The 25,136-nt window shown below is 43.4% G+C and overlaps 1 protein-coding gene across 2 annotated transcripts in view; it reads left to right on the forward strand.

Moving 5' to 3' along the window:
• pacsin3 (protein kinase C and casein kinase substrate in neurons 3) overlaps positions 1-25,136 on the forward strand; it is a 110,387-nt gene that overhangs the window by 64,551 nt on the left and 20,700 nt on the right. For both annotated transcript variants that reach the window (XM_061814179.1, XM_061814180.1), the window contains one exon: positions 14,223-14,365. In XM_061814179.1, coding sequence (XP_061670163.1) covers positions 14,223-14,365 — 143 coding nt within the window. The remainder of the gene's footprint in view (positions 1-14,222; positions 14,366-25,136) is intronic.

Consider the following 25,136-nt stretch of genomic DNA (forward strand, 5'->3'; position numbering starts at 1 on the left):
GCTGTAGCGACCCCTAATGGGACAAGCCGAAAGGAAAAGAAGAAGAAGAAGGAGAAGAAGATATATATAGAAATATAAAGTCAAAGTCCTAAATTGTAAATGCATTTAATCCGTTTCTAACCTTCAAATAGTAAATTCCTATTTTAATTTCTGATTATGCAAAAAACATGTACACACTGTATTTAAATAGTAAAAATGCAGCAATTTAAAGCAACCTAAATGTGTGTCATTTACCTTTTTGGTTGTGGTGTGTTGGCATCAGGAGATGAATGAGGAGAGAGGGACGGAAGAAGTGTTGCATGAAGTCACTCTCCATGATTTGACTGGGTAATTTCCCAGTTGCGTCTCCATTTCTTCTATTACAGTGCCTTGTGAAAGTATTCGGCCCCGTTGAACTTTTCACCCTTTCGCCAAATTTCAGGCTTCAAACATAAATATATGAAAACGTGTTTTTTTGGTCAGGGGAAAAATAAGTGGGACACAATTGTGAAGTGGAACGAAATTTATTGGATATTTTCACTTTTTTCACAAATAAAATCCTAAAAAGTAGGGCGTGCAATATTATTTGGCCCCCTTGCATTAATACTTTGTAGCTCCACCTTTTGCTGCAATTACAGCTACAAGTCGCTTGAGGTATGTCTCTATCAGTTTTGCACATCGAGAGACTGCAATTCTTGCCCATTCTTGTTTGCAAAACAGCTCGAGCTTTGTGAGGTTGGATAGAGAGCGTTTGTGAACAGCAGTCTTCAGCTCTGCCCACAGATTCTCGATTGGATTCAGGTCTGGACTTTGACTTGCCCATTCTAACACCTGGATATGTTTATTTGTGAACCATTCCATTGTAGATTTGGCTTCATTGTTTTGGATCATTGTCTTGTTGGAAGATAAATCTCCGTCCCCATCTCAGGTCTTTTGCAGACTCCAACAGGTTTTCTTCCAGAATGGTCCTGTATTTGGCTCCATTCATCTTCCAATCAATTTTAACCTCTTCCCTGTCCCTGCTGAAGAAAAGCAGGCCCAAACAATGAGGCTGCCACCACCATGTTTCACAGTGGGGATGGTGTGTTCAGGGTGATGAGCTGTGTTGCTTTTACAACAAACATATCGTTTTGCATTGTCGCCAAAAGGTTCGATTTTGTTTTCATCTGACCAGAGCACCTTCTTCCACGTTTGGTGTGTCTCCCAGGTGGCTTGTGACTTTAAACGAGACATTTTATGAATATCTTTGAGAAATGCCTTTCTTCTTGCTACTCTTCCATTGAGGCCAGATTTGTGCAGTGTACGACTGATTGTTGTCCTATGGACAGACTCTCCCACCTCAGCTGTAGATCTCTAAAGTTCATCCAGAGTGATCATGGGCCTGTTGGCTGCATCTTCTCCTTGTTTGAGGTGAAAGTTTAGAGGGACGGCTGGACCTTGGTAGATTTGCAGTGGTCTGATACTCCTTCCATTTCAATATGATTGCTTGCACAGTGCTTCTTGAGATGTTTAAAGGTTGGGAAGTCTTTTTGTGTCCAAATCCGGCTTTAAACTTCTCCACAACAGTATCTCGGACCTGCCTGGTGTGTTCTTTGGTCTTCATGATGCTCTCTGCACTTTAAATAGAACCGTGAGACTTTCACAGAACAGGTGCATTTATATGGAGACTTGATTACATACAGGTTGATTCTATTTATCATCATCAGTCAACCTTGGATCATTCAGAGAACCTCACTGAAGTTCTGGACTGAGTTTGGTGCACTGAAAGTAAAAGGCCCGAATAATATTGCACGCCTCACTTTTCAGTTTTTTATTTGTTCAAAAAGTATAAAATATCAATCGATTTCGTACCGCTTTGTTTGAAGCCCAAAATGTGGTTAAAGGTTGAAAAGTTCAAGGGACCCGAATACATTCACAAGCCACTTTGTCTGTGGCCTTTGCTTTGTCATGCTATACACTACTTTGGCAACACGAGCTGCCTTTTATTACATTTTTTTTCATCAGGATAGTCAAAATAGCTGGCTTAGCGATACGATGCTCGAGCAGAAACAAACACGCACTCCATTTTTGTACTTAGCAATTATCTTCTTCCTTAAATCCACTCTAGTTTGCTCAGCTTTCCTTTTCCTTTGCTGCTGGTACATCCGCTGTGTGTCTTTTGGTCCATGTCAAAGAAAGTACTGGAAAAAAAATGTTAAGAAGCACTCGCGAATGTCTGTGCTCACACTACGACTTCCTGCTTGATTCAAAATGGGCAGTGACTTGTTTTCGGCAAGGCCCTGTGTGGCTTTGGCATCGCTCAGCTTGACTTTGCCCCTGGTCACCATGTTTTCAGTTTTGCTCGGGTATTTGGAGTCTGAGAATTGCGTCGAACTCCGAGTCATTTTTCACACTGATTTATTTATTTTTTTATCTGAGTCTGCACCCCAGCAAACTTCGCTCACATTCCCATGAGAAGGTAAGGCTGAACTTCAGACATTTTGGTGTTTCACACCAACTTTAATTGAATCAACGTTGTTTCAGCACTCGGGGATTTGATGCAGCAGAGGAACAATTTTCAATGAGAAAGTTACAGCAGCGTTGACAAGGAGAGGATTTTTTGTTTTTTGTTAGAAGTTTGACACAAATTATTTTGTGTTTAAAAAATGTTTGAGAAGATGGGATTGTTTTTAATTTCTAATTTTATTAAACATAAGTCCATGTGCGCTGAGGCTGCAGCCCAGCCTCAGCCAGACTCCGCCTCCAGCGGCCCCAACTTGCTTTGAGTTACATTGAGTTCTGGTGTAGAGTGTCTCCACATTCAGGTTCCTGGGAGTCCAGATTATTGAGGACACCTCCTGTACCAACATCTCCTCAGCAGTCGTCAAAAAGGTTCAACAGCGTCTTCATCTTTCTGAGAGTCCTCAGAATAACCAATATGCACAGAAAGTTGTGGCTAGCATCTCATCTATTGAGAGCTTGCTTTATTTCACCATTTGCAATGACATTCATGTGCAGGTGTTTTTTTTTCATCTCGCACCGTTGAGAACCGCTTCAACATCAGACATCCAAGTTGCAGCAATGCAATCATTAGTGGTGCTCATGAAATGATTTTAGAATTTATATTCCGTCAAAGTCCACGAGAGATGATGGTTAATGATGCACGTCTCCAGTGATGTTCCGTTGCCTGTGGGTGTCACTATCAATCCATTTATTGTCCTGGCTTGGCTGAACAAATGTCATTCCACTCCATGGACAGGAGACACCTCTGCTGAGGGTCCATCTGGGTCTGGCCACTAATTAATTTAGCACAACAATGCCACCAATGACTGTGGAATTTTTCCTGTGATGCTCTGCCTCGTAATGTACTTTGCGTCGGAGTACCGAAACAAATTACCTGGCCGGCTGTGGACGTTGATTCAATAAAAGTCAGCCATTTACCCCATCGTGATTTGTCTGCTCTGCACACAACACTGTAAAAGTGCCATACATATAAAACTCAAGGACCACACTTTTCACGAACGAGGCTCGAGGGCGGACCCAAATGCACGACTCCAGAGGCAAGCAGGTAGTGTACAGAAAGCCTTTATTCGGTCCGTGGTCAATGATCAGCGAGTCAGTCAGGAAAAGCAGCAGTATCAGAAGAGAGAGGCTTACTTGGATGGTCAGGGAACAGGCGAGGATTGGTACACGGTAGGTCAGGTATACGAGAGTGCGGGAACGAGGCATGAGAATCAACGATCTGGCGGAGGACTAGTTGGCCCCCGTGTCCTATAAGTACCGGGTGTAATTAGCCGAAACAGGGTGCAGGTGTGTCCCGACTAACACTGGTTAGACAGTGGAAGAGGAACTGCTGACCTTTACCTTGGACGTTGTGAGAATACTCATTGCGAGAATACTTTGAAGACTTCCTCAATCACACCAACACGCTTTCCCCATGAGGGAGCAGAAACTGGGTTCTCTGAGGCAGGCTTTTCTATCTCTGGGGTTGAGGTCACCGAGGTGGTTAAAAACCTCCTTAGTGGCAGAGACCCAGGGATGCATGTAATTCGTCCAGAGTTCCTAAAGGCTCTGGGTGTTGCGGGGCTGTCCTGGTTGACAGGCCTCTGCAAGATCGCATGCATGTTGGGGACAGTGTCTCTGGATTGGCAGACTCGGGTGGTGGTCCCTCTTTTTAAGAAGGGGGACCGGAGTTTCCCAACTATAGGCGGATCACACTCCTCAGCCTCTCTTGTATGGTCTATTCAGGGGTGCTGGAGTGGAGGGTCCATCTGGAAGTCAAATCTCAGATTCAGGAGGAGCAGCGTGGTTTTCACCTTGGGCGTGGAACCCTCATATGGGCTGTTTAGTCCCTGTATGACTGGTGCCAGAGTTGGGTCCGCATTGCAGGCAATAAGTCGCTCACTGGAGGAGTTCACAGCTGACTGTGAAGCGGTTGGGAGGAGAATCAGCAACTCCAAATCAGAGAACATGGTCCTCATTCGGAAAAGGGTGGCATGCCCTCTCCGGGTCAGGGATGAGATCCTGCCCCAAGTGGAGGAGTTCAAGTATCTTGTGCTCTTGTTCACAAGTGAGGGAAGAATGCAGGGGGAGATTGACAGGCGGATCGTTGCAGCGTCTGCAGTGATGCAGACTTTACATCGGTCCATTGTGGTGAAGAGGGTGTTCAGTCAAAAGGCCAAGCTCTCAATTTACCAGTTGATCTACGTTCCTACCCTCACCAATGGTCCCGAAACGTGGGTCGTGACCGAAAGAACAAGATCCCGGATACAAGCGGCCGAAATGAGTTTCCTCACCAGGGTGTCCGGGCTCTCCCTTCGAGATAGGGTGAGAAGCTCGGTCATCTGGAAGGGGCTCAGTGTGGAGTCACTGCTCCTCCGCATTGAGAGGAGCCAGATTAGATGGCTGTGGCATCTGATTTGGATGCCTCCTGGACGCCTCCCTATTGAGATTTTCTGGACACGTCCCACCGGAAATAGACCCCAGGTACCATCCAGGACATGCTGGAGAAACAATATGACTCAGCTGGCCTGGGATCCCTCCAGAAGAGCTCGTAGAAATGACTGGGGGAAAAGAAGTCTGGGTATCCCAGCTGCCCCACCCAGAAAAGCAGTAGCAGATGGATGGATGGATGGATACTGCAGAGGATTTCTAGCCTAGAAACAAAAATCCACCCTCTTGAGCTGTATGTGGATGCCAATGGAGAATCAGGAAATGAAACTACATTACCAATGTCTCAAAATGGTGAGCAGAAGTGTGCTAACAAACAGCCACTTAGATCACCAACAAAGACAGATGTGGACTGTGGAATCAGGAATGGATCTTCCAACAGTTCTCCCTGCAATTCATTGAGAGCAAACCCAAAGATATGGGACTTCAAAAAGGTAGGACACAATATCATCAGATCACCAAGGAATCCAGCTGGACTGAATTGCAGGCTGTCCCAACTCAGAATGGTAGATGGTCCCTGCAACGAAGAGCAAGAAAAAAGGCGAATCAACGCAAAACAATGACCTTAGACTTACAAATAAAATTGAGCCTTTTTGACTAGAGGTCAAGAATGCTCATCCTCCACCACCACTGAAAGATATGAAATAAAATCCATCCATTTTCTGACCCGCTTATCCTCATAGGGGTCACGGGAGTGCTGGAGCCAATACCAGCTATCTTCGGGCAGGAGGCGGGATACAATCTGAACTTGTTGCCAGCCAATCACAGGGCACATCGAGACAGACAAAAGTCACACTCATAATCACACCTTGGGGCAAATTAGAGTCTCAATTAATGCACATTTTTGGGATATGGGAGAAAACCGAATATCCCAGAGAAAACCCAAACAGGTACGGGGAGGACATGCAAACTCAACACAGGCGGGCAGGGATTTGAACTCTGGTTCTCAGAACTGTGAGGCCAACGATTTAACTAGATGCGCCACCATGCTGCCTGAAATGAAATCATATGAGAAAAAATTGGGACCCCAAGTGTTAATTGTGACTGATTGAGCTGTGTTTTACTAATGACACCCTGTATGATATCTCTCAAAAAATCCTGGAGATCACTCATGAACAACCAACTGTGACATCAGTTATTTTTCACACAAGGGATGTCCATGTTCTGCAGCAGCAGTCACTGACTGGTACTGAAGTGAGATTTCATTGAGCTCCTCAGAAAAGTGCAATTTTGCAAGTGGACCTCTCCCACTTGATGAACGTTTCTCGAGGCTCCGTCAGTTCAACAAGTTTTTAAGCTGTGTATACTGCACTATTCGTGAGTTTCACTCATTTTTTTGGGAGTGCACACATCTTTATAGGACAGTTGGTTTCTTTCTCACAAGGAGTTAAGTTATTGGATGCCAACATTTTTAACCGTCTATGTCATTCAGTGGCCAAAAAAGATAATAGAAGCAATGATTTCACAACTCAAACAGGAAAGGATACAGTTGTTTCCAAACAATGGGCAGAACAAGCAATGGGGTGACACAGGGTGCAGACTGACTTGTTCAGGTCATCCAAACCATCAAAGGAGTAATTAACAAATGAGATGAGCCAGCACTTTCAAAACTCACATACCTCTCCCTCCCCCATTGGAGCCAAGCTCAATGCAAAACTCCTGACCATCTCTGTACTTTTCATTTAGCATCCTCATGGCAAATAATTTATCTGTGGTAGTCTTTCTAGGCATAAAACCAGAATGTTGCTCGCAGATACTTCTGTCCTGAGTCTAGTCTCCACTACACTTTCCCATTGGAAGATCGATCCTGAACTACGCAGTGCCCTTGTGGACTCCCAACCTGAAGCCAACTCACTGGGACTCCCTCCAGGCAGCTCAAAACACTGCCCTTCGAACCGCCACGGGCTGGCACAAAATAGCTTCGATTGATCATCTACACGCCGAGTTGAAACTCCTTCCCGTACGCGAGCACAATGTGATGCTCATGAAACAATATGCGTTTCAGTGCGACCTCGCCGGACAGCTTAATCACGAGATGACAAGGCAAGAAGCGTGCCCCTGAGCATTGCGCAAAACCGTCCGAGATATCAAGCCATCGGTTGAGCAGTACATTCATCGGCTGTCCGTCGATGTAGAGGACGACAGGCGCAGCCTCTCGGCGATCATCGAACTGCCGTAGCTGACGTGATCGCCCGCTCCAAACACAACATTGTGTTGGGCGGCTACCCACCTCCAGTAGCCGAATCCAAAAGACAAATACCACGGCCCATGAGACACTATCACAACTCCATTCGGGGTGGTGTCACAAGCTCAACAACTATCATCATCGACTTGACAAAATCTTCGATGAATGCCCATTAGTGTTATGTTGCCCCCCACGATACACATGATCTCTTCAGTTGTGCTCAAAAACCGACCACGCTGAGGATGGAACACCTGCGGAGTGCCCCGGCCGATGTAGCTCACTTTCTGGACCTTAATACGGAATAACGACCATCATACTTGACTACAAAACTCTTACTTCTCTCTCATTTTCTTCATTCATCAACTTCTCAACGTATTCTTCCCATCTATTTAGCACACTACTGGCACCAGTCAACACATTTCCATCTCTATCCTTAATCACCCTTACCTGCTGCACATCCTTCCCATCTCTATCCCTCTGTCTGGCCAACCTGTAGAGATCCTTTTCTCCCTCTTTTGTGTCCAACATGTCGTCATATGCCTTTTGTTTAGCCTTCGCCACCTCTACCTTTTCCCTATGTCGCATCTCAATGGATTCCTTTCGCCTCTCCACAGTTCTCTGTGTCCCACTTGTTCACTAATCTCTTTCCTTGTATGACTCCCTCTATTTTGGGGTTCCACCACCAAGTCTCCTTCTCCCCTTTCCTATCAAAAGACATACCAAGTACTCTCCTGCCTGTCTCTCTGATTACCTTGGCTGTCGTAGTCTAGTCTTCCGGGAGCTCCTCCTGTCCATCGAGAGCCAGTGTCACTTCTTTCCGAAAGTGCATCGTCAACACTGTGTATAGTGGGAATGGGCACTGCTGACCTACACTCAAGAGGTTGTGAGTTGGTGGGGAGAATACTTCTCAATTACATCAACACAGCTTCCCATGAGGAAGCCCAGTAGAAGTCAGGGGCCTACGGCGCACGTCAATGTACTCTTTTCGGGTCCCCTCAGTCTTCTCAGTGTCCCACTTCTTCGCTAATCTCTTTCCTTGTATGACTTCCTGTATTTTGGGGTTCCACCACCAAGTCTCCTTCTCCCCTTTCCTACCAGTAGACACACCAAGTACTCTCCTGCCTGTCTCTCTGATCACCTTGGCTGTCGTAGTCCAGTCTTCCGGGAGCTCCTCCTGTCCATCGAGAGCCAGTGTCACTTCTTTCCGAAAGGCCACACAACATTCTTCCTTTCTCACCTTCCACCACATGGTTCTCTGCTCTACCTTTGTCTTCTTCATCTTAAAACCCACCCGCAGTCATCTTACACAACACCATCCAATGCTGTCAAGCTACACTCTCCCCTACCACTACCTAACAGTCAGTAACGTCCTTTAGATTATATCATCTACGCAAAACATAATCCACCTGCATGCTTCTGCCTCCGCTCTTGAAGGTCACTCTATGTTCCTGCCTCTTCTGGAAAAAAGTGTCCAGTACAGCCATTTCCATCCTTTTTACAAAGTCCACCACCATCTGTCCCTCAAAGTTCCTTTCCTGGGTACCGTACTTACCCATCACTTCTTCATCGCCCCTGTTTCCTTCATCAACATACCAATGACAATCTGCACCAATCACAGCACTCTCTCTGTCTGGGATGCTCAAAATTACTTCATCTAGTTCCTTCCAGAATTTCTCTTTCATCTCTAGGTCACATCCTACCTGTGGGTTATAGCCGCTGATCACATTATAAAGAACACCCTCAATTTCAGCCTCATCACTTGAATTGATACTTCTTTTCACCTCCAACACATTCTTAGCCAACTCTTCCTTTAAAATTACCCCTGCTCCATTTCTCTTCCCATCTACTACATGATAAAATAATTTAAACCTTGCTCCTAAACTCCTAGCCTTACGACCTTTCCACCTGCTCTCTTGAATGCACGATATATCAACATTTCTCCTAATGATCATGTCAACCAACTCCTGACCTATTCCTGTAATAGTCCCAACATTCAAAGTCCCTACACTCAGTTTTAGGTTCTGTGCATTCTTCTTCTTCTTCTGCTGACGAATCTGGTTTCTTCCTCTTCTTTGTCTTCGACCCACAGTAGTGGAATTTCCACCGACGCCCTGCAGGTTAGCAGTGCCAGTGGCGGGCGTTGTTAACCGGGGCCACGACCGATCCGGTATTGGATTCTTTAGATGAACGCTCATATTTGTTTGGCACAGTTTTTACGCCGGATGCCCTTCCTGATGCAACCTTGTGCATTTATCCATGCTTGGGACCTGCCTACAGATTCCACTGGTTTGTGCCCCCATAGGGCTGCATTTCTTCTTTACACTGAAATAATGACTTGAAAAAAAGGCAATACCACCACCTCTTTTTCCTATTTGACACTTGTTCAGAAAATTAAAATTGCCTGCTGATGCCTCATTTAGAATTTACAAATTCTTTTCCGTTCAGATTGTCCCGTTAGGGGTCGCCACAGCGCGTAATCTTTTTCCATGTCAGCCCATCTCCTGCATCCTCCTCTATAACACAAACTGTCCTGAATTCTTCCCTCACAACATCCATCAACCTTCTCTGAAAAACGACTAATTTCAGGGGCAGAACCTCTGACTTCACACAAGGTGGACCAGTGGTGCGACTTACATGAGCACGGAGACTCACTGGTTTCGAGAATTCCTCAGTGATTGTAAGCGAAAACCAATATATAACAATGGTGAACACGTTGTGTGGTTCAGTTTTGTAGCAATTTGAATAATTCTGGTCATACTGTGCATTATTTTCCCAAAGACCCAAGCCTCAGAAGACAGTGGGTAACCTTTGTGCAAACAAAGAGGGCTAATTTTTCCAAACCCGGTCAACACTGTCACATGCAGTGAACATTTCACCTGAACCAAGAAATGCTTCGACAATCTTAGCCCCTCGCCCACCCCCACACAAAGGACCAAAACTGCAAAGCGCTTTTGTAAAAAGACAAGTTGCAGAGGTATGTTGATCATGTATTATTTCCTGAAAACGTTGAACACTGTTTACATCGTTGAATGACAGAAGCACGTCATACTGGGCAAAAAAAACATTTTATTACCGCAGATACTTAGACCATTCGCAACTAGAAAAATACAATAATGTGTACAAATGGCGGCACGGTGGACCAGGTGGAAAGTGTTGCTATCACAATGCTGAAAACCCGTGTTCAATCCTAGCCCTCCATGTGTGGAGGTTGCATGTTCTCTCCATGCCTGTGTGGGCTTCCTCCCATGTCCCAAAAACATTAATTGGAGACTCTAAATTGCCCCTTTATGTGATTTTAAGTTTGTCTCGATGTGCCCTGTAATTGGTTGGCAACCAGCTCCGGATAGACCCTGCCTCTTGCCCATTGAAAGCTGGGATAGGCTCCAACACTCCCGCGACCCTTGTGAGAATAAGTGGCTAAGAAAATGGATAATGGATACAAATCTTTTGTTTTTTATTTATAAATTTTGTTCCAGGTTTTTATTTTATATTTTAAGAAAATGTTCCATAACATTAAAACAAGCAGCATTACATACTAGTCACTCACAGGATACCTGTTTGCAACTTATCGAAAACAATTTGTGAACCATTAAATAGAATAAAATAAACTTGTGCTCCATCAATGCATCCATCCATTTTCTTTGCCGCTTATCCTCACGACAATCACAGGGAGTGCTTTAGCCTATCCCAGCTTTCAACGGGCAGGAGGCAGGGTACACCCTTAACTGGTCGCCAGCTAATCTAAGGGCACATGGAGACAGACAGTCACAATCACACCAAGGGGCAATTTAGAGTCACCAATTAATGCATGTTTATGGGATGTGTCAGGACACCGGAGTAGTCAGAGATATCAAGTTGAATACTGACCTGCGTAAGGTATTATTTTTGGTCTTGTTGGATCTCAGTGGACTTTTGATACAGTAGATCACAATATACTGCTGAGAAGGTTGGAAATATGGCTAGGAATGGTCCTAAAATGGAGTAAAGGAACTACCTTATAACCATTAGAAGTACTCAATCTTAACAAATGGCAATGACTTATGGGGTCCCTCAAGGGCCAGTTCTTGGACACTTCTGTTCAGCCTGTATATGCTACACTTCAAATTTTCCAGAACTTAAATTTTGACCATCATAGCTATGCATTTGACAGTTATTTGTAGCAGTGTCTCCAGATTACAACATTGTAATTGAGGTGTTGTGCCACTGTCTAAAGCAGATAAATAACTGGACGGGAAAAGGTTTTCTTCAACTGAACCTCAACAAAACTGAGAATTGTTTTTGGTAATAAGAAAAAAGAGGATTGGTGTTAGTAAATACCTGGACCAACGCTCTTTAAGAGCCAAAGACCAAGTCCGAAACCTTAGTGTTCTCATAGATTTCAACCTGTCTTTCAACAGTCAAATAATTTCCTAAAACTGCCTTTTACCATCTGAAGAACCTCTCGAGTGAAGGTTTGCATGTGTCAAGTAGACTAGTAGGTCATACATTGTATTATCTCAAGTAGACTTGATTACTGTGTCGTCTTCTGAATGCTCTCCCCATAAACAGCATTAAACAGCTGCATCTTATTCAGAATGCTGGAGCTCAGGTTATGACCAGAATAAAGAGGTCAGAGCATATAACTCAATTCTAAAGTCTACACTGGCTTCCAGTCAACTTTAAAATATATTTTAAAGTTCTACTACTGGTCTATACATCACTAAATGGTTTAAGTCCCGAATACTTGAAAGAAATGCTTTTGGAATGCAAACCTCGTAGTGCTCAGGGATCGACTGACTCAGGTCAGACAGTAGAGCACAGAGTCCAAAGCAACCATGTGGAAGCAGCATTTAGCTATTATGCTGCACAAAAATGGGACAAGTTGCCAACAGAGGTGACGTAAGCCCCAAGTGTGAATATTTTCAAATCCAGGTTAAAACTTTTTTGTTTGGGTTTTGGACTATTTCCACTTTTCAATTATATTTATTGCAGTGTATGCTGTTTTCATTGTACTTCTTGTATTTCTTTGTATTTGGATGTTTTTCATAATATAAAGCTCATTGTGTAAATGCAGCCCTATGGGGGCACAAACCAGTGCAATCTATAGGCCGGTCCTAAACCCCGATAAATGCAGTGGATTGCGTCAGGAAGGGCCTCCGGCGTAAAAACTGTACCAAACAGATATGAGCGTTCATCGAAAGAAAAGAAACGTACAAGAGCGGAGGCAGAAGCACACAGGTGGATTATATTTTGTGCAAGGGATGTAATCTGAAGGAGGTAACTGACTGTAAAGTAGTGGTAGGGGAGAGTGTAGCTCGACAGCATAGGATGGTGGTGTGTAGGATGACTCTGGTGGTGGGTAGGAAGATTAAGAAGACAAAGATAGAGCAGAGAACCATGTGGTGGAAGTTGAGAAAGGAAGAATGTTGTGCGGCCTTCCAGAAAGAGGTGAGACAGGCTCTCGATGGACAGCAGAAGCTCTCGGAAGACTGGACTACGACAGCCAAGGTGATCAGAGAGACAGGCAGGAGAGTACTTGGTGTGTCTACTGGTAGGAAAGGGGAGAAGGAGACTTGGTGGTGGAACCCCAAAATACAGGAAGTCATACAAGGAAAGAGATTAGCGAAGAAGTGGGACACTGAGAAGACTGAGGGGACCCGAAAAGAGTACATTGACGTGCGCCGTAGGCCCCTGACTTCTACTGGGCTTCCTCATGGGAAGCTGTGTTGATGTAATTGAGAAGTATTCTCCCCACCAACTCACAACCTCTTGAGTGTAGGTCAGCAGTGCCCATTCCCACTATACACAGTGTTGACGATGCACTGCTTTCCCATCCTGGAACGGAAGATAGTGGACCGAAATTTCCTCGAAGCATCCAGATGTCTTTCTCCATGGCCTCACTGAACTCATGCCACAACTTGGTCTTTGCTTCAGCAACTATGCAAACTGAATTCCCCTTGGCCAGTTGCTACCTATCAGCTGCCTCAGGAGTCCACCAGGCCAAAAACGCCCAATAGGATTCTTTCTTCAGCTTTACGGGATCCCTCACCTTTGGTGTCCACCCATGGATTCAGGGATTGCCGCCGCAACAGGCACCTACCACCACAGGACCACAGCTCAGCAATAGAGGCACATAACATGGTCAACTTGGACTCAGTGTTTCCTGCCTCCCTCGGAACGCATGCAAGTTTCTGTTGTAGACGGGTATTGAAACTCCTTCTGATGGGATTCTGCCAGACGTTCCCAGCAGACCGTCACAATACTTTTGGCCATGTCAGGTCAGACCAATTCACCACAAGGTGGGCATCAGTTTACAGCTCCGCCCCTTCTTCACCCAAGTGTCCAAGATATTTGGCTGCAAGTCAGATGACACAACCAAAATGTGACTTAGGGTGTGCTGGTACCAAGTGCACATGTGGACATCCCAGAAGTCCAATAACAGAACACCACTCGGTGTACGACCACACCTCCTTGGCACCTCTCACCATGTGCAACTCCAGAGTACAAGTGAGTCTGTCCCTTTTCAATAAGACTGGAATCAGAGCCAGAACTGTGTTTGGAGGTGAGCCTGATTATATCTAGTCGCAGCTGCTCAACTTCACATATCAATCTGACTCTTTCCCCGCCATAGATGTGGCACCTCCTCCTTGCCTTTGACCACTGCTCCCACTGCACCTGACTCCGATGCTCCGTCCCTTAGTTTGTGAGCCAGTGGGAACGGGGACCCACGTTACCCTTTTGTGGCTGAGGCCCATGGGTGTAGGCCAACCCATCAGGCACTTGATTTCGAGCCCCACCTTCATGCCTGGCACAAGAGAGGGGTCCCGGTGACCCACATCCAAGAGAGAGAAACCTACATCCATTATATTTTTCATCTTTGGGGTCTTTTAGCTGTGCTTTATCTGGTCCCTGACTTAGGACCTGTTTGCCATAGGTGACACTACCAGGGGCGTAAAGTCCTAGGATTATTGAGGGACACAAACGCCACCACCACGATAAGGTGACACAAAATATCTGTTGACGCATATTTGACACGTCTGTATATTTTTTTGTTAACAATCACATTTAGATCAGGTTTACCTAAAGGGATTTATTTTAATGTATTATAAATAAGTAAAAAAGTTTTTTTTTTTTTTAATTGTGTATGCAGGAATGGACTCCAGAGACAAGTCGGAGCATCAGCAGGAAGGACCGAGGTAGACACTATGATGACAGAGTAGTCACCCTCACCAACATCGTCTCTTCGGGAGGAAATGACATTCCACCCAATCCCATCACCCAAAATGCTATCAGGTACAAGACACTCTTCACCTGCGTAATGAATGTCAGTTAGGACACAATGATTTTTCAAAATGAAAACAGAAGAATCGCACTCAAGTAACAGAAACAGACTTCATATTTTATGTACCGTATTTTCCAGACAACAGCGTGCACCAATTAATAAGATGTGCCGACACTGACTAGCTTCCCCCCCATACATGAGCTGCACCAGACCATACAGCGCAGATGTATACTGCACATACCTATACATTTCAACATTGGATATTCACACAAGTTATGTTTATTTACATACCTTGTTTCCAAATAGTGTAACACAACAGTAAAACGGCTCAAACATAAGAGAAGTTTTTGTTCCCTCTCCTGTTCACTTGAACCACTGAAGTCGTCAACTTCAGCATAGGAGTTGAAGAGCCTCAGAACGTCTCCATCCCACACCATTTCAATCTCTCTGTCACCCTCAGTCATTTTCCTCTCAAGTTACCGCTGAAGTTGTGCTGCTCTCCTCACATAGCAGCCCAGCCTTTTAATCTGTTGGTGATGGTTGATTCTTTTACACTACTCCACGATCTTAGGATCCACAGACAGATCTCAGAAAAAGATGACCTTCTCACGCGGCCATTTTTTTTTTTCAATATTTTGAAGTAAATAAATTAGAAAAATATATTCTGCGTTCATGTATGTCATACCGCATTTTACAATCAGCAGACCAAAAATTAGCGGCATCTTCTTCTATGCAGAGTTTTGTCTTTTTCTATGTGCAATTGAGGTCAAGTATTCTTATGCTAAACACGCTCAAAGTGAAAATGTTCTTCTTCTACATGTGCGTAGCGAGTCTAACGCTGCGTTGTTTTTTTTGATGGATGAATGAGAAGACATGTTGGCTGGTCTCAACTTGGTTTTATCCACTCTCTCTGCATTATAAAAAAGAGACATTCACAGGTGTTCACATATTTTTTCTTCACACATACTCTCCCTGCTCTGCAACACCAAAAACATCATCACCACGTGACCTCTGCCAGCACTCATTCCCACCGACACAAACCACACAGTCCCCCAGCAACGCATGAGGACCGCGGCAAAATCTCCACTTCTCCTCCAGCTGGCAAATTTATGCTTGAAATTCATGAAACATATTTAACACTGTGTTACTGTGATTACACCAGCTTCGCAAACGTTTTTAACTAATTTATATTCACATTTTACGACAAAACAATGAAACTATGTGGAGCAGCAGAAATGCATACCTCTCTAGAAGAGTCCCGAACAAGAGGAAGTGGTATCCCCCTGCAACACAATAAGTGCTACTTCAAAATAAAATATTCAGCCGACTTCCTGTATTTCTCAGACCTTCCATTAGCATATAACAGCGTTTTTAACCTGAGAATGAACACGTTTTAAAACACAATTCCTTATAATATTAATAACATTCAAAAGAATGAAAAAGAATAAATGCTAGAGTGCTGTCTTTCAAAACAAAAGTACGCATCCACGTCCTGTTCATCATATAGCGCAACAACATCACACCATTACATTCACCCCACTGTTTTGCTGTGTATGTTGAACATGACCTGTCATTTCTTAAACATGAAATTGATGACACAAGATAAAAGTGAAATGAGCTAATTTCTAATTCTATGCAAACTGCTCATTCCGAGCGAGAACCTCAACATCTTCATTTCTGCTACCTCCAGTTCTGATTCCTGTTGTTTCTTCAGTGCCACCGTCTCTAATCCGTACATCATGGCCGGCCTCACCACTGTTTTGTAAACTTTGCCCTTCATCCTAGCAGAGACTCTTCTGTCACATAACACACCAGACACCTTTCGCCAGCTGTTCCAACCTGCTTGGACCCGTTTCTTCACTTCCTTACCACACTCACCATTGCTCTGGATTGTTGACCCTAAATATTAGAAGTCGTCCACCCTTGCTATCTCTTCTCCCTGTAGCCTCACTCTTCCTCCTCCACTTTTCTCATTCACGCACATATATTCTGTTTTACTAATCTTCATTCCTCTCCTTTCCAGTGCATGTCTCCATCTTTCTAATTGTTCCTCTGCATGCTCCCTGCTTTCACTGCATATCACAATATCATCTGCGAACATCATGGTCCAAGGGGATTCCAGTCCAACCTCATCTGTCAGCCTATCCATTATCACTGCAAACATGAAGGGGCTCAGAGCTGATCCCTGGTGCAGTCCCACCTCCACCTTAAATTCTTCTGTCACACCTAAGGCACACCTCACCATTGTTCTCCTGCCATCATACATGTCCTGTACTATTTTAACATACTTCTCTGCCACACCAGACTTCCGCATGCATTTCCACAGTTCCTCTCTTGGTACTCTGTCATAGGCTTTCTCTAGATCCACAAAGACACAATGTAGCTCCTTCTGACCTTCTCTGTACTTTTCCACTAGCATCCTCAAGGCAAATAATGCCTGTGGTACTCTTTCTAGGCATGAAACCATACTGTTGCTTGTAGTTACTTACTTATGTCCTGAGTCTAGCCTTACTACCTTTCCACCTGCTCTCTTGGCTACACAGTACATCAACCTTTCTCCTAATCATCATGTGAACCAACTCCTGGGCTTTTCCTGTCATAGTCCAAACATTCAAAGTCCCTACACTCAGTCGTAGGATCTGTGCATTCCTCTTTCTCTTCTGACGACGGATCCGGTTTCCTCCTCTTCTCTGTCTTCGACCCACAGTAGCTGAATTTCCACCGACGCCCTGCAGGTTAGCAGTGCCGGGGGCGGGCATTGTTAACCCGGGCCACGACCGATCCGGTATGGGATTCTTTAGATGAACGCTCATATTTGTTTGGCACAGTCTTTACGCCGGAGGCCCTTCCTGACGCAACCCTCTGCATTTATCCGGGCTTGGGACTGGCCTACAGATTGCACTGGTTTGTGCCCCCATAGGGCTGCATTATATAGTTTCTACTGGTGCTACTATGTAATTCCCCTCCTACCTATACACAACCCAGCCCAATCAGTCATGAAAACTATCCAACAAAGGATCAAGGGAAACATGAGGTTATAAGTCATATGTCTAACCCCAGGAAAATATGCCAAATAGTCCGAATGAGCCTATTCACGGGCCTCACCAATCTACCTAATCTGGTGCGGATTCCCCCTCCCAACGGACCCACAACCACCCCTGCCTGTTCAGTGGTATTGGTGGAAGACTCCCTCACAGGTACCACATTTGTACATGATGTCATAACTGAGAGTGCAAAGCCAATAACGGCAGACTCGACACTGTAGGTATCAAAGGATTGGTCTGACAACTGGCAACTCTCAGAATGGCTCAACTAACCTTGTGTCCACCTGTGTTAAGAAGTCAGGGTTAATTCAGGTCTTCTTAACTCTGAACACTGAATTTAGATGGAGAATTTAAGACAGTGAATTGTAGCCAGTTGACTTACAGACTGCAAATTGTAGCCAGTTGAATCTCAGGAGACTGAAAATATTGCGTTTGAATTTTTAAAGTTTAAATTTGTTAACATTGAAAAGTTAAACTGAAATACAGCTATAGAAAATCTGATCACTTTGAAATAACAGTGTGAATTTAACAACATAACATTTTCAGTTGTATTTTATTATTCAAATCCTGAAAAACATATTTACTTCCATAGTCCTGAGACTGCATATCATGCAGTAGGTTCTAGCCCATACACACCAACTGCTGCAGCTGTTGAACATGAGATACTGCCTTCACTGAACCACCATCATCCCAGTGTCTGCGTGCCTCCAACACACCACATAACTCCTCCAGGGAAATTTTACAGCTGTTGCACATCCCACCCCCCACAGACTTCAGAAGGAGTTAAGGCAGGGGGGGCCTGCCTTCCCCCCTCTGGCTGCTCAGATGAAAGGCAAAACATATCCTGCACATAGGGCAAAGAAAAACCGCTTGCCTTCTCCAAGAGCAAGGTGTTCTCGTCAACCCATGCATCATGTTATCCCTTACAAATAGCTCTCTGCTTAAAACATCAGCTACAATATTCTTGGGTCCAGTATGTACTGGATGTCTAAATCAAAAGGAGCCATTTTACACACCCACACATGCTCGCAAGCATCCAGTCTTGGTTTAGTCACAGTGTATTTGAGAGTATTGTTATCTGTCCACACAGTAAATTTCTGCCCCTGCAGCTAATGACTAAACTTTTCATGGATGGCCCACTTCATAGCAAAGAACTCTAGTCTATGAGCTGGATACTTCGACTGAGCATGATAAAGTGATTTGTTGGCGAACGCCACAGGCCGAGCTGCATCATGACCCCCCTGGATCTGGGAAAGTACGACACCCAATCCACTCCTAGATGCATTGACGGCCAAAATCAACAATTTGGAAAATCAAGATGAGCTAGCAAGACTTGATCAACGAGCGCACGCTTCAAGGACTCAAAAGCATGTCCACACTCAGCGGTCCAATCAGCAGAAGTCTGTTGTCAGTTAGAAGTGATCCGTGCATCGTCTAATATGGCTCAAAACAATAAGTTCATATGGCCCCGGTCACTTCACTTGCTTCTGAGATGTTATCTTCTTCGAAAAAGAGCTTCAGTATCAAAAGGGGTGTCACAAAAATCCGAAAATCTCTCTTGTTCATCTGCCATAGCAGGTGGCACAGTGTTTTCTCAATGGCGAGAGTCCCAGTGTGACATCTTCAAATGACGTTGAAGGCAATATGGCTGCCAGTGGGATATCAAGTGAGACTTCTGCAACTTTGGGCATGAATGACACACTGTATGTACTGCTCTTTTTTTTCCATATTGACATTGAAGTGAATAATATTATATGTAGTTTTAATAACAATTTGTATTTTAAAATGTATATATGGATGTCAGTAGTCCTTTAAATGATCTGTTAATTAACTATATATATTTGTTTACTTCATTGTTCAAAAAATATATTTACAATAAATAATGCATCTTTGTTCATCTATACCATTAAGGTATAATTACAGACAAACAAATGAAGTGTCTTTTATTAGATGGCATTGATACAGACACAAATTAATGTATTTACTTTTCGACATTTTTGTTGGTTGGTGTGGTGTGAGATTTTTTTAATTGTAAAATGTGTTCCTTAGCTCCGTAAATGTATGAATGCACAGCTCTGGTCAGATCATGTATTCTAATCAGTCAGGTTAAATCAATATTACAGCATAAGTGAAGTAATGGGTGTAAACATACTGTAATTCAATTCTTTATTGTAATTAAATTACATTACCACACCAAAACGTGAGAACATGTTTCAACAGAATGGCAGCATGTTTACACACATCTGTAGCACTAGTGCTAGTACTAGCATGCCATGCTAATTTGTTGAGTTTTGTTGCCTCTTTACGAACCGATTTGTACTAAATGTGAATGTACTTCCAGCATGCCTTGAGTTAAAGTCTGCTCCTGAGCACCAGTCACCACCAACACACATTTTTCCCCACTTAAGTTCTTATCATACACACAAAGTGATCAATTATTGTTCTCATGGCCATGGTAACGAGTGTATCGAGTCGTATTTGAGTTGAAAGGATCAACCCCAATGATCATAAATGGGATATGGTGTTATCGGAATACAATATTTTCAGTATTTCAATATTATTTTCAGAATGAGACATAAACGTGGCTGCTTCAATAGCAACCTGTGAATGATGATGAATTTTCAGATAATTCAGGCGATAAACATGATCCTGAAGGGTCCCATGAAGCCGGTGAAGAATAAAAGCTTTATAAAGGTGTTAAAGCTTATCAATTTGAGCCAGTTAGACAGAACACACGTTCAAATGCGCCCAAACAGATTTAAGGTTAATATTATGTTGCCTCTTAGTTACTCAGCAAGTAAAGGTGATTAAGGATAACGTTGGAAATATGTTGACTGGTGCCAGTAGTGTACTAAGTAGATGGAAAGAGTACTTTGAGAAGTTAATGAATGAAGAAAATGGGAGAGAAGGTAGAGTAGAAGAGGCAAGCGTGAATGACCGGAAAGTGGCTTTAATTAGTAAGGGAGAAGTTAGAAAGGCACTGAACAAAATCAAAAATGGAAAGACAGTTGGTTCCGATGACATACCAGTGGAGGTAAGAAAGCAATTTGGTGAGATGGCTGTGGAGTTTTTGGCCAACTTATTCAATAGAATACTAGCGGGATGGAAGATGCCAAAAGAATGGAGGAAAAGTGTGCTAGTCCCCATTTTTAAGAACAAAGGCAATGTTCAGAGCTGTAGAAACTACAGAGGAATAAAGATGATGAACCACACAATGAAGTTATGGGAAAGAGTAGTGGAGGCTAGACTCAGTACATAAGTAAGTATCTGCGAGCAACAGTATGGTTTCATGCCAAGAAAGAGTACCACAGATGCAGTATTTGCCTTGAGGATGCTCGTGGAAAAGTACAGAGAAGGTCAGAAGGAGCTACATTGTGTCTTTGTGGATCTAAAGAAAGCCTATGACAGAGTACCAAGAGATGAACTATGGTACTGCATGCGCAAGTCTGGTGTGGTGGAGAAATATGTTCGAATAGTACAGGACATGTATGAGGGTAGCACAACAGCGGTGAGATGTGCCGTTAGTGTGTCAGAAGAATAAAGAACCAAATTTCTTCAATACATCCATACATCCACTGGTATGTCATTGGGACCAACTGCCTTTCCATTTTTCATTCTCTTCAGTGCTTTTCTAACTTCTCCCTTACTAATCAAAGCCACTTGCCAGTCATTCACGCTTGACTCTTCTACTCTACCTTCTCTCCCATTTTCTTCATTCATTAACTTCTCAAAGTACTCTTTCCATCTACTTAGTACACTACTGGCACCAGTCAACATATTTCCAACGTTATCCTTAATCACCTTTACTTGCTGAGCATCCTTCCCATCTCTATCGATCGATAACTGAGCCATTTGCGTTTTTCCACCAAGTTATGGCTTTTGAATTTTTTTAATTCAATCAATAAAATAGTGCAGGATGAGATGGCGTGTAAGGTTAAAATTCCACCTTGGCACACCCTCATCAGAGATGAAAGCACAGATACAGTGCACAAAAATCTAGTACTGTATTTTAAATAGAGGGACCAAAATAACATTCATCATAAAACTGTTTGGAGCATCATTCAACTGTCAGTGTGCACTGAAAAGATATTGCTGAATAATTTAGTTTTATACCAAGAAATATAGACGGGGATATCATTGTGAATTCAAAAAAAGAGAAATTCAAAGCACTGCATTTCCCATTTCCCATTTAACATTGTCTGCACTATTTTAGTTGAAAGGTGTGTCTCCATATCTGCAAGAGAGTTTGACTACAATATATTCACCTCGCCTAGGGGTTTGTCCTCAAACATTTGATTGGAAACGAGTCAAACCCAAAGGTGAAGTTAAATATACCGCCAGTTGATGAGCTTGTCTCTCTCACATTCTGACAGGGCAGACAATTGCAGGTTAGCTGGCATGGTGACACGACACAGGGAAAACTCGTTTCACTATTGCTTCCCCATGAATGCCTCGTTCCTAAACTTCTCCACATAAAAAAAGGTAGTGTTGGGGAGTTGGCAGATGCCTTTGACGGTTCACACTTTGCAGTGGGGTAGGGAAGAAAAATAGATGGGGATATCATTGTGAATTCAAAAAAAGAGAAATTCAAAGCACTGCATTTCGCATTTAATATTGTCTGCACTATATTAGTTGAAAGGTGTGTCTGCATGTCTGCAAGAGAATTTGACGACAATATATTTACCTCGCCTAGGGGTTTGTCCTCAAACATTTGATTCTAAACGAGTCAAACCCGAAACATTCCCCCCACCCCACCCCAGGCATTGTTCATTGCAGGCAGAGCGGTAACTAAATTGGAGCAGAGCAAAGCATTTCTTCATTGCACGCAGTAACAATTACTGAATTGAAGCAGAGCAAAGCATTTCTTCATTGCAGGCAGGAACAGTTACTGAATTGGAGCGAAGAAAAGCATTTCTTCATTGCAGGCAGTGCAAAGTATTCTTCATTACAGGCAGAGCAGTAACTGAATTGGAGCAGAGCTAACCATTTCTTCATTGCAGGCAGGAACAGTGAATGAATTGGAGGAGAGCAAAGCATTTCTTCAATGCAGTCAGGAACAGTGACTGAATTCTATTTACAATAATTTCTACATTATCCTTTATCCTACATTTGCTCAAATCCTCACATCATCTAATAGATCACCCTTTCAGCTTTATTCTACATAGTTACACTCTGAGGAAAATATAGCACTAATTACCTGTCATCTTCTGGATCAGAGAACAGGTCTGGAATAGAAGTCATAACATCATCATCGTGGTCAACAATATCAGTCATTACCCTGTTGTGCCAAAAGTGGATATATTTCTGCCAATTTTGAATTTGTCGGGGCAAGAGCAGTGGTTATAAGTTGGTTAAGTGATGCCTTTATGCAGGGAATACAACAACATCCAAACAATGCAAGAATAGCTGCAAACAGCTATAGAAACTAGGACAGAGAACACCAAGTTTTTAGATTTGCCAAACTTTTTTTTTTCTTCCCACCACTCAGACCAGGCTGATGTGTTTACACCAGAGTGCTCCTTCATCTTGTGGTTCAGGGTGCGGAGGCCTTGAATGGCCCTTGTGCGTGACCCATCAGGTGCTGTGATATTTGGAATAAACAACACTGGTCACCGAACATTGAGCAGTCGCCACCCATCTCGGCCAGGAGCATGTCGACCGCTATGCGGTGCTGGAACGTCATGAGTGAGGTTGCAGCTGGTTGTTCCCTTATGACAATAAACCCTGCTTCCATATAATTACCCAGTTTCTGTACATTGTAATGTATGTAGTTGATTCTGTCAACGTTTTTATTCAGAGTTATCCATAACAAGATGGATTCCCATCCTGCAGCAATCTCGTTCATCAACTTATACTCATCTGGTACGCCGTTGGGATGCCATTTGGATCAATGTATGTCGGATCTCCATCTTTCTAAAAGGACCTTCGCGTTCTGGAGAACCCAAGGGGAGGTCCATAGATGCATGCGGCCAATTGTATATCCTCTGCTTTGGATGTAAAAAAAGTCACAGATAAGAGCAGTGATACCAGTGCACACATTCCTGCTGCATTTATCAGTGTGTCATACAACTTTTGACCAACACACCACCACAACAAATCGCTGCATGGGAGCAGTGGGGCAGTTTGCAGATGGATATCATGACACCATGTTTTGTTGAGACTTCCCACCTTAAAATCTGTCCCTGTAAAGCTAACACAGGAGAAATTAGCCAATGCAACATTAGTAGAAAATATCAGTTTATCATTTTCTGCCTTAGTTGTTGGATAAACACTTTTCCATTTCTGACAAGTGGTGTTAGGAGTTGTTTTAGTCATTACCTCCAGGGTACATTGGGTTGGGATTTCTCTTGGAATGATACGCATTAGTGGCCCAGGGCCCACGCATGGGATCTAACTATAGTTTACCTTGTTAACTGCATTCTACATTAATAACAACCAGTTTTGATTTGTAAAAAAGATAATCATAATAATGAAAAAATGTTCCTCAGGGTTTTTCGGTTAAAATACTCCCTCCATAGTATACGGACTCGTTTGTATCGCATTCGGGTTTAAGGTAGCATTAAATTGGCAAATGGTGAGAAGAAAGTGGGGGTTTCATTTAGCATAAACCCAAAGATGGAATCCCCAGCAATTAGACTCTGCCAAGGAATTGAAAAAGTGCTGAACTGATTCACTGGGAGGCACACATGGAGTCCTCCTCTCATGCCTCGGTGACTCCTGCATAGTTGTTTACCAATGTTATTTGAAATGAGGTTGCACCTCTTTATCTTATGTGTGGTAGGCAAAGTTGACTGAGTATAATTATTGGTTCTGTTGTTAAGTATTTTTGTCAGCTTTACAGGTCTCCAAAAGTAGCATATGAACAAAAATATCATTACGGCTGTCAATGTTGCAGCCCAACACAGGCCACATTGTAGTTCGGGTTTCCGTTAGAGGGACATTTTGAGTGAAGGCAGCGTGGGATCGATTCCCGCTCAGTGATGGTGTCGACATCTGCACTGCGACTGGCTGGCGACCAGTTCGGGGTGTAGTCTGCACCTGGGATTGGCTCCAGCTCTCTCTCTCTGAATAAATGCAGAAGGGTTGCGTCAGGAAAGGCATCCGGCGTAAAAAAATCAAAAAGACAGTTACTGCCGCACCACCATGACAATGGCACACATCAATGCTGATAAAATTCCCAATTTGTTTCTAGTCCTATCAAATTGATGAAAACATTAGAACATTAGCCAATAGAAAACAATGTTTTTTTTTGTTTTTCAAAAGAAGTTAATGGATACACAGAATCCCTAAACTTTTTTTTTTTTTTGCATTGTTATCAATTAATAGCATTGGTATTATCTCTGGATCTGTGCAAACAACACAATCCTTTGGACACGTTTTTTGTATGTAGTTATCCAATTTGTTTTGTTTTTATTTTATTTATTTTTTTTGGGGGGGGGTAGGACCTTGAGTGGTTCCCACAGGTACCTCTCGAACAGAAAAATGAAAATAACAGGTCGCGTTTTCATCCAACACCCAACAGCAAAATTTAACTGTTTAGTCACCATTATGACAGCAGTCTCACTCCCATGTGTAACCGGACTACAGCGACCTTGGCAGTGGGAATGAGAACAGCTATCTTACAAGTGGCCATTAAAAACAAATTAGTTTTGTTTGAGACTGGAAATGTTAGACGCATGTGACTCGATGAGTTTTTGATGTCTGTAGAACTCTCCAATGCGCATTTGAATCGTTCCAG

The sequence above is a fragment of the Syngnathoides biaculeatus genome, chromosome 3, assembly GCF_019802595.1.
Source record: "Syngnathoides biaculeatus isolate LvHL_M chromosome 3, ASM1980259v1, whole genome shotgun sequence".
NCBI lineage: Eukaryota > Metazoa > Chordata > Actinopteri > Syngnathiformes > Syngnathidae > Syngnathoides > Syngnathoides biaculeatus.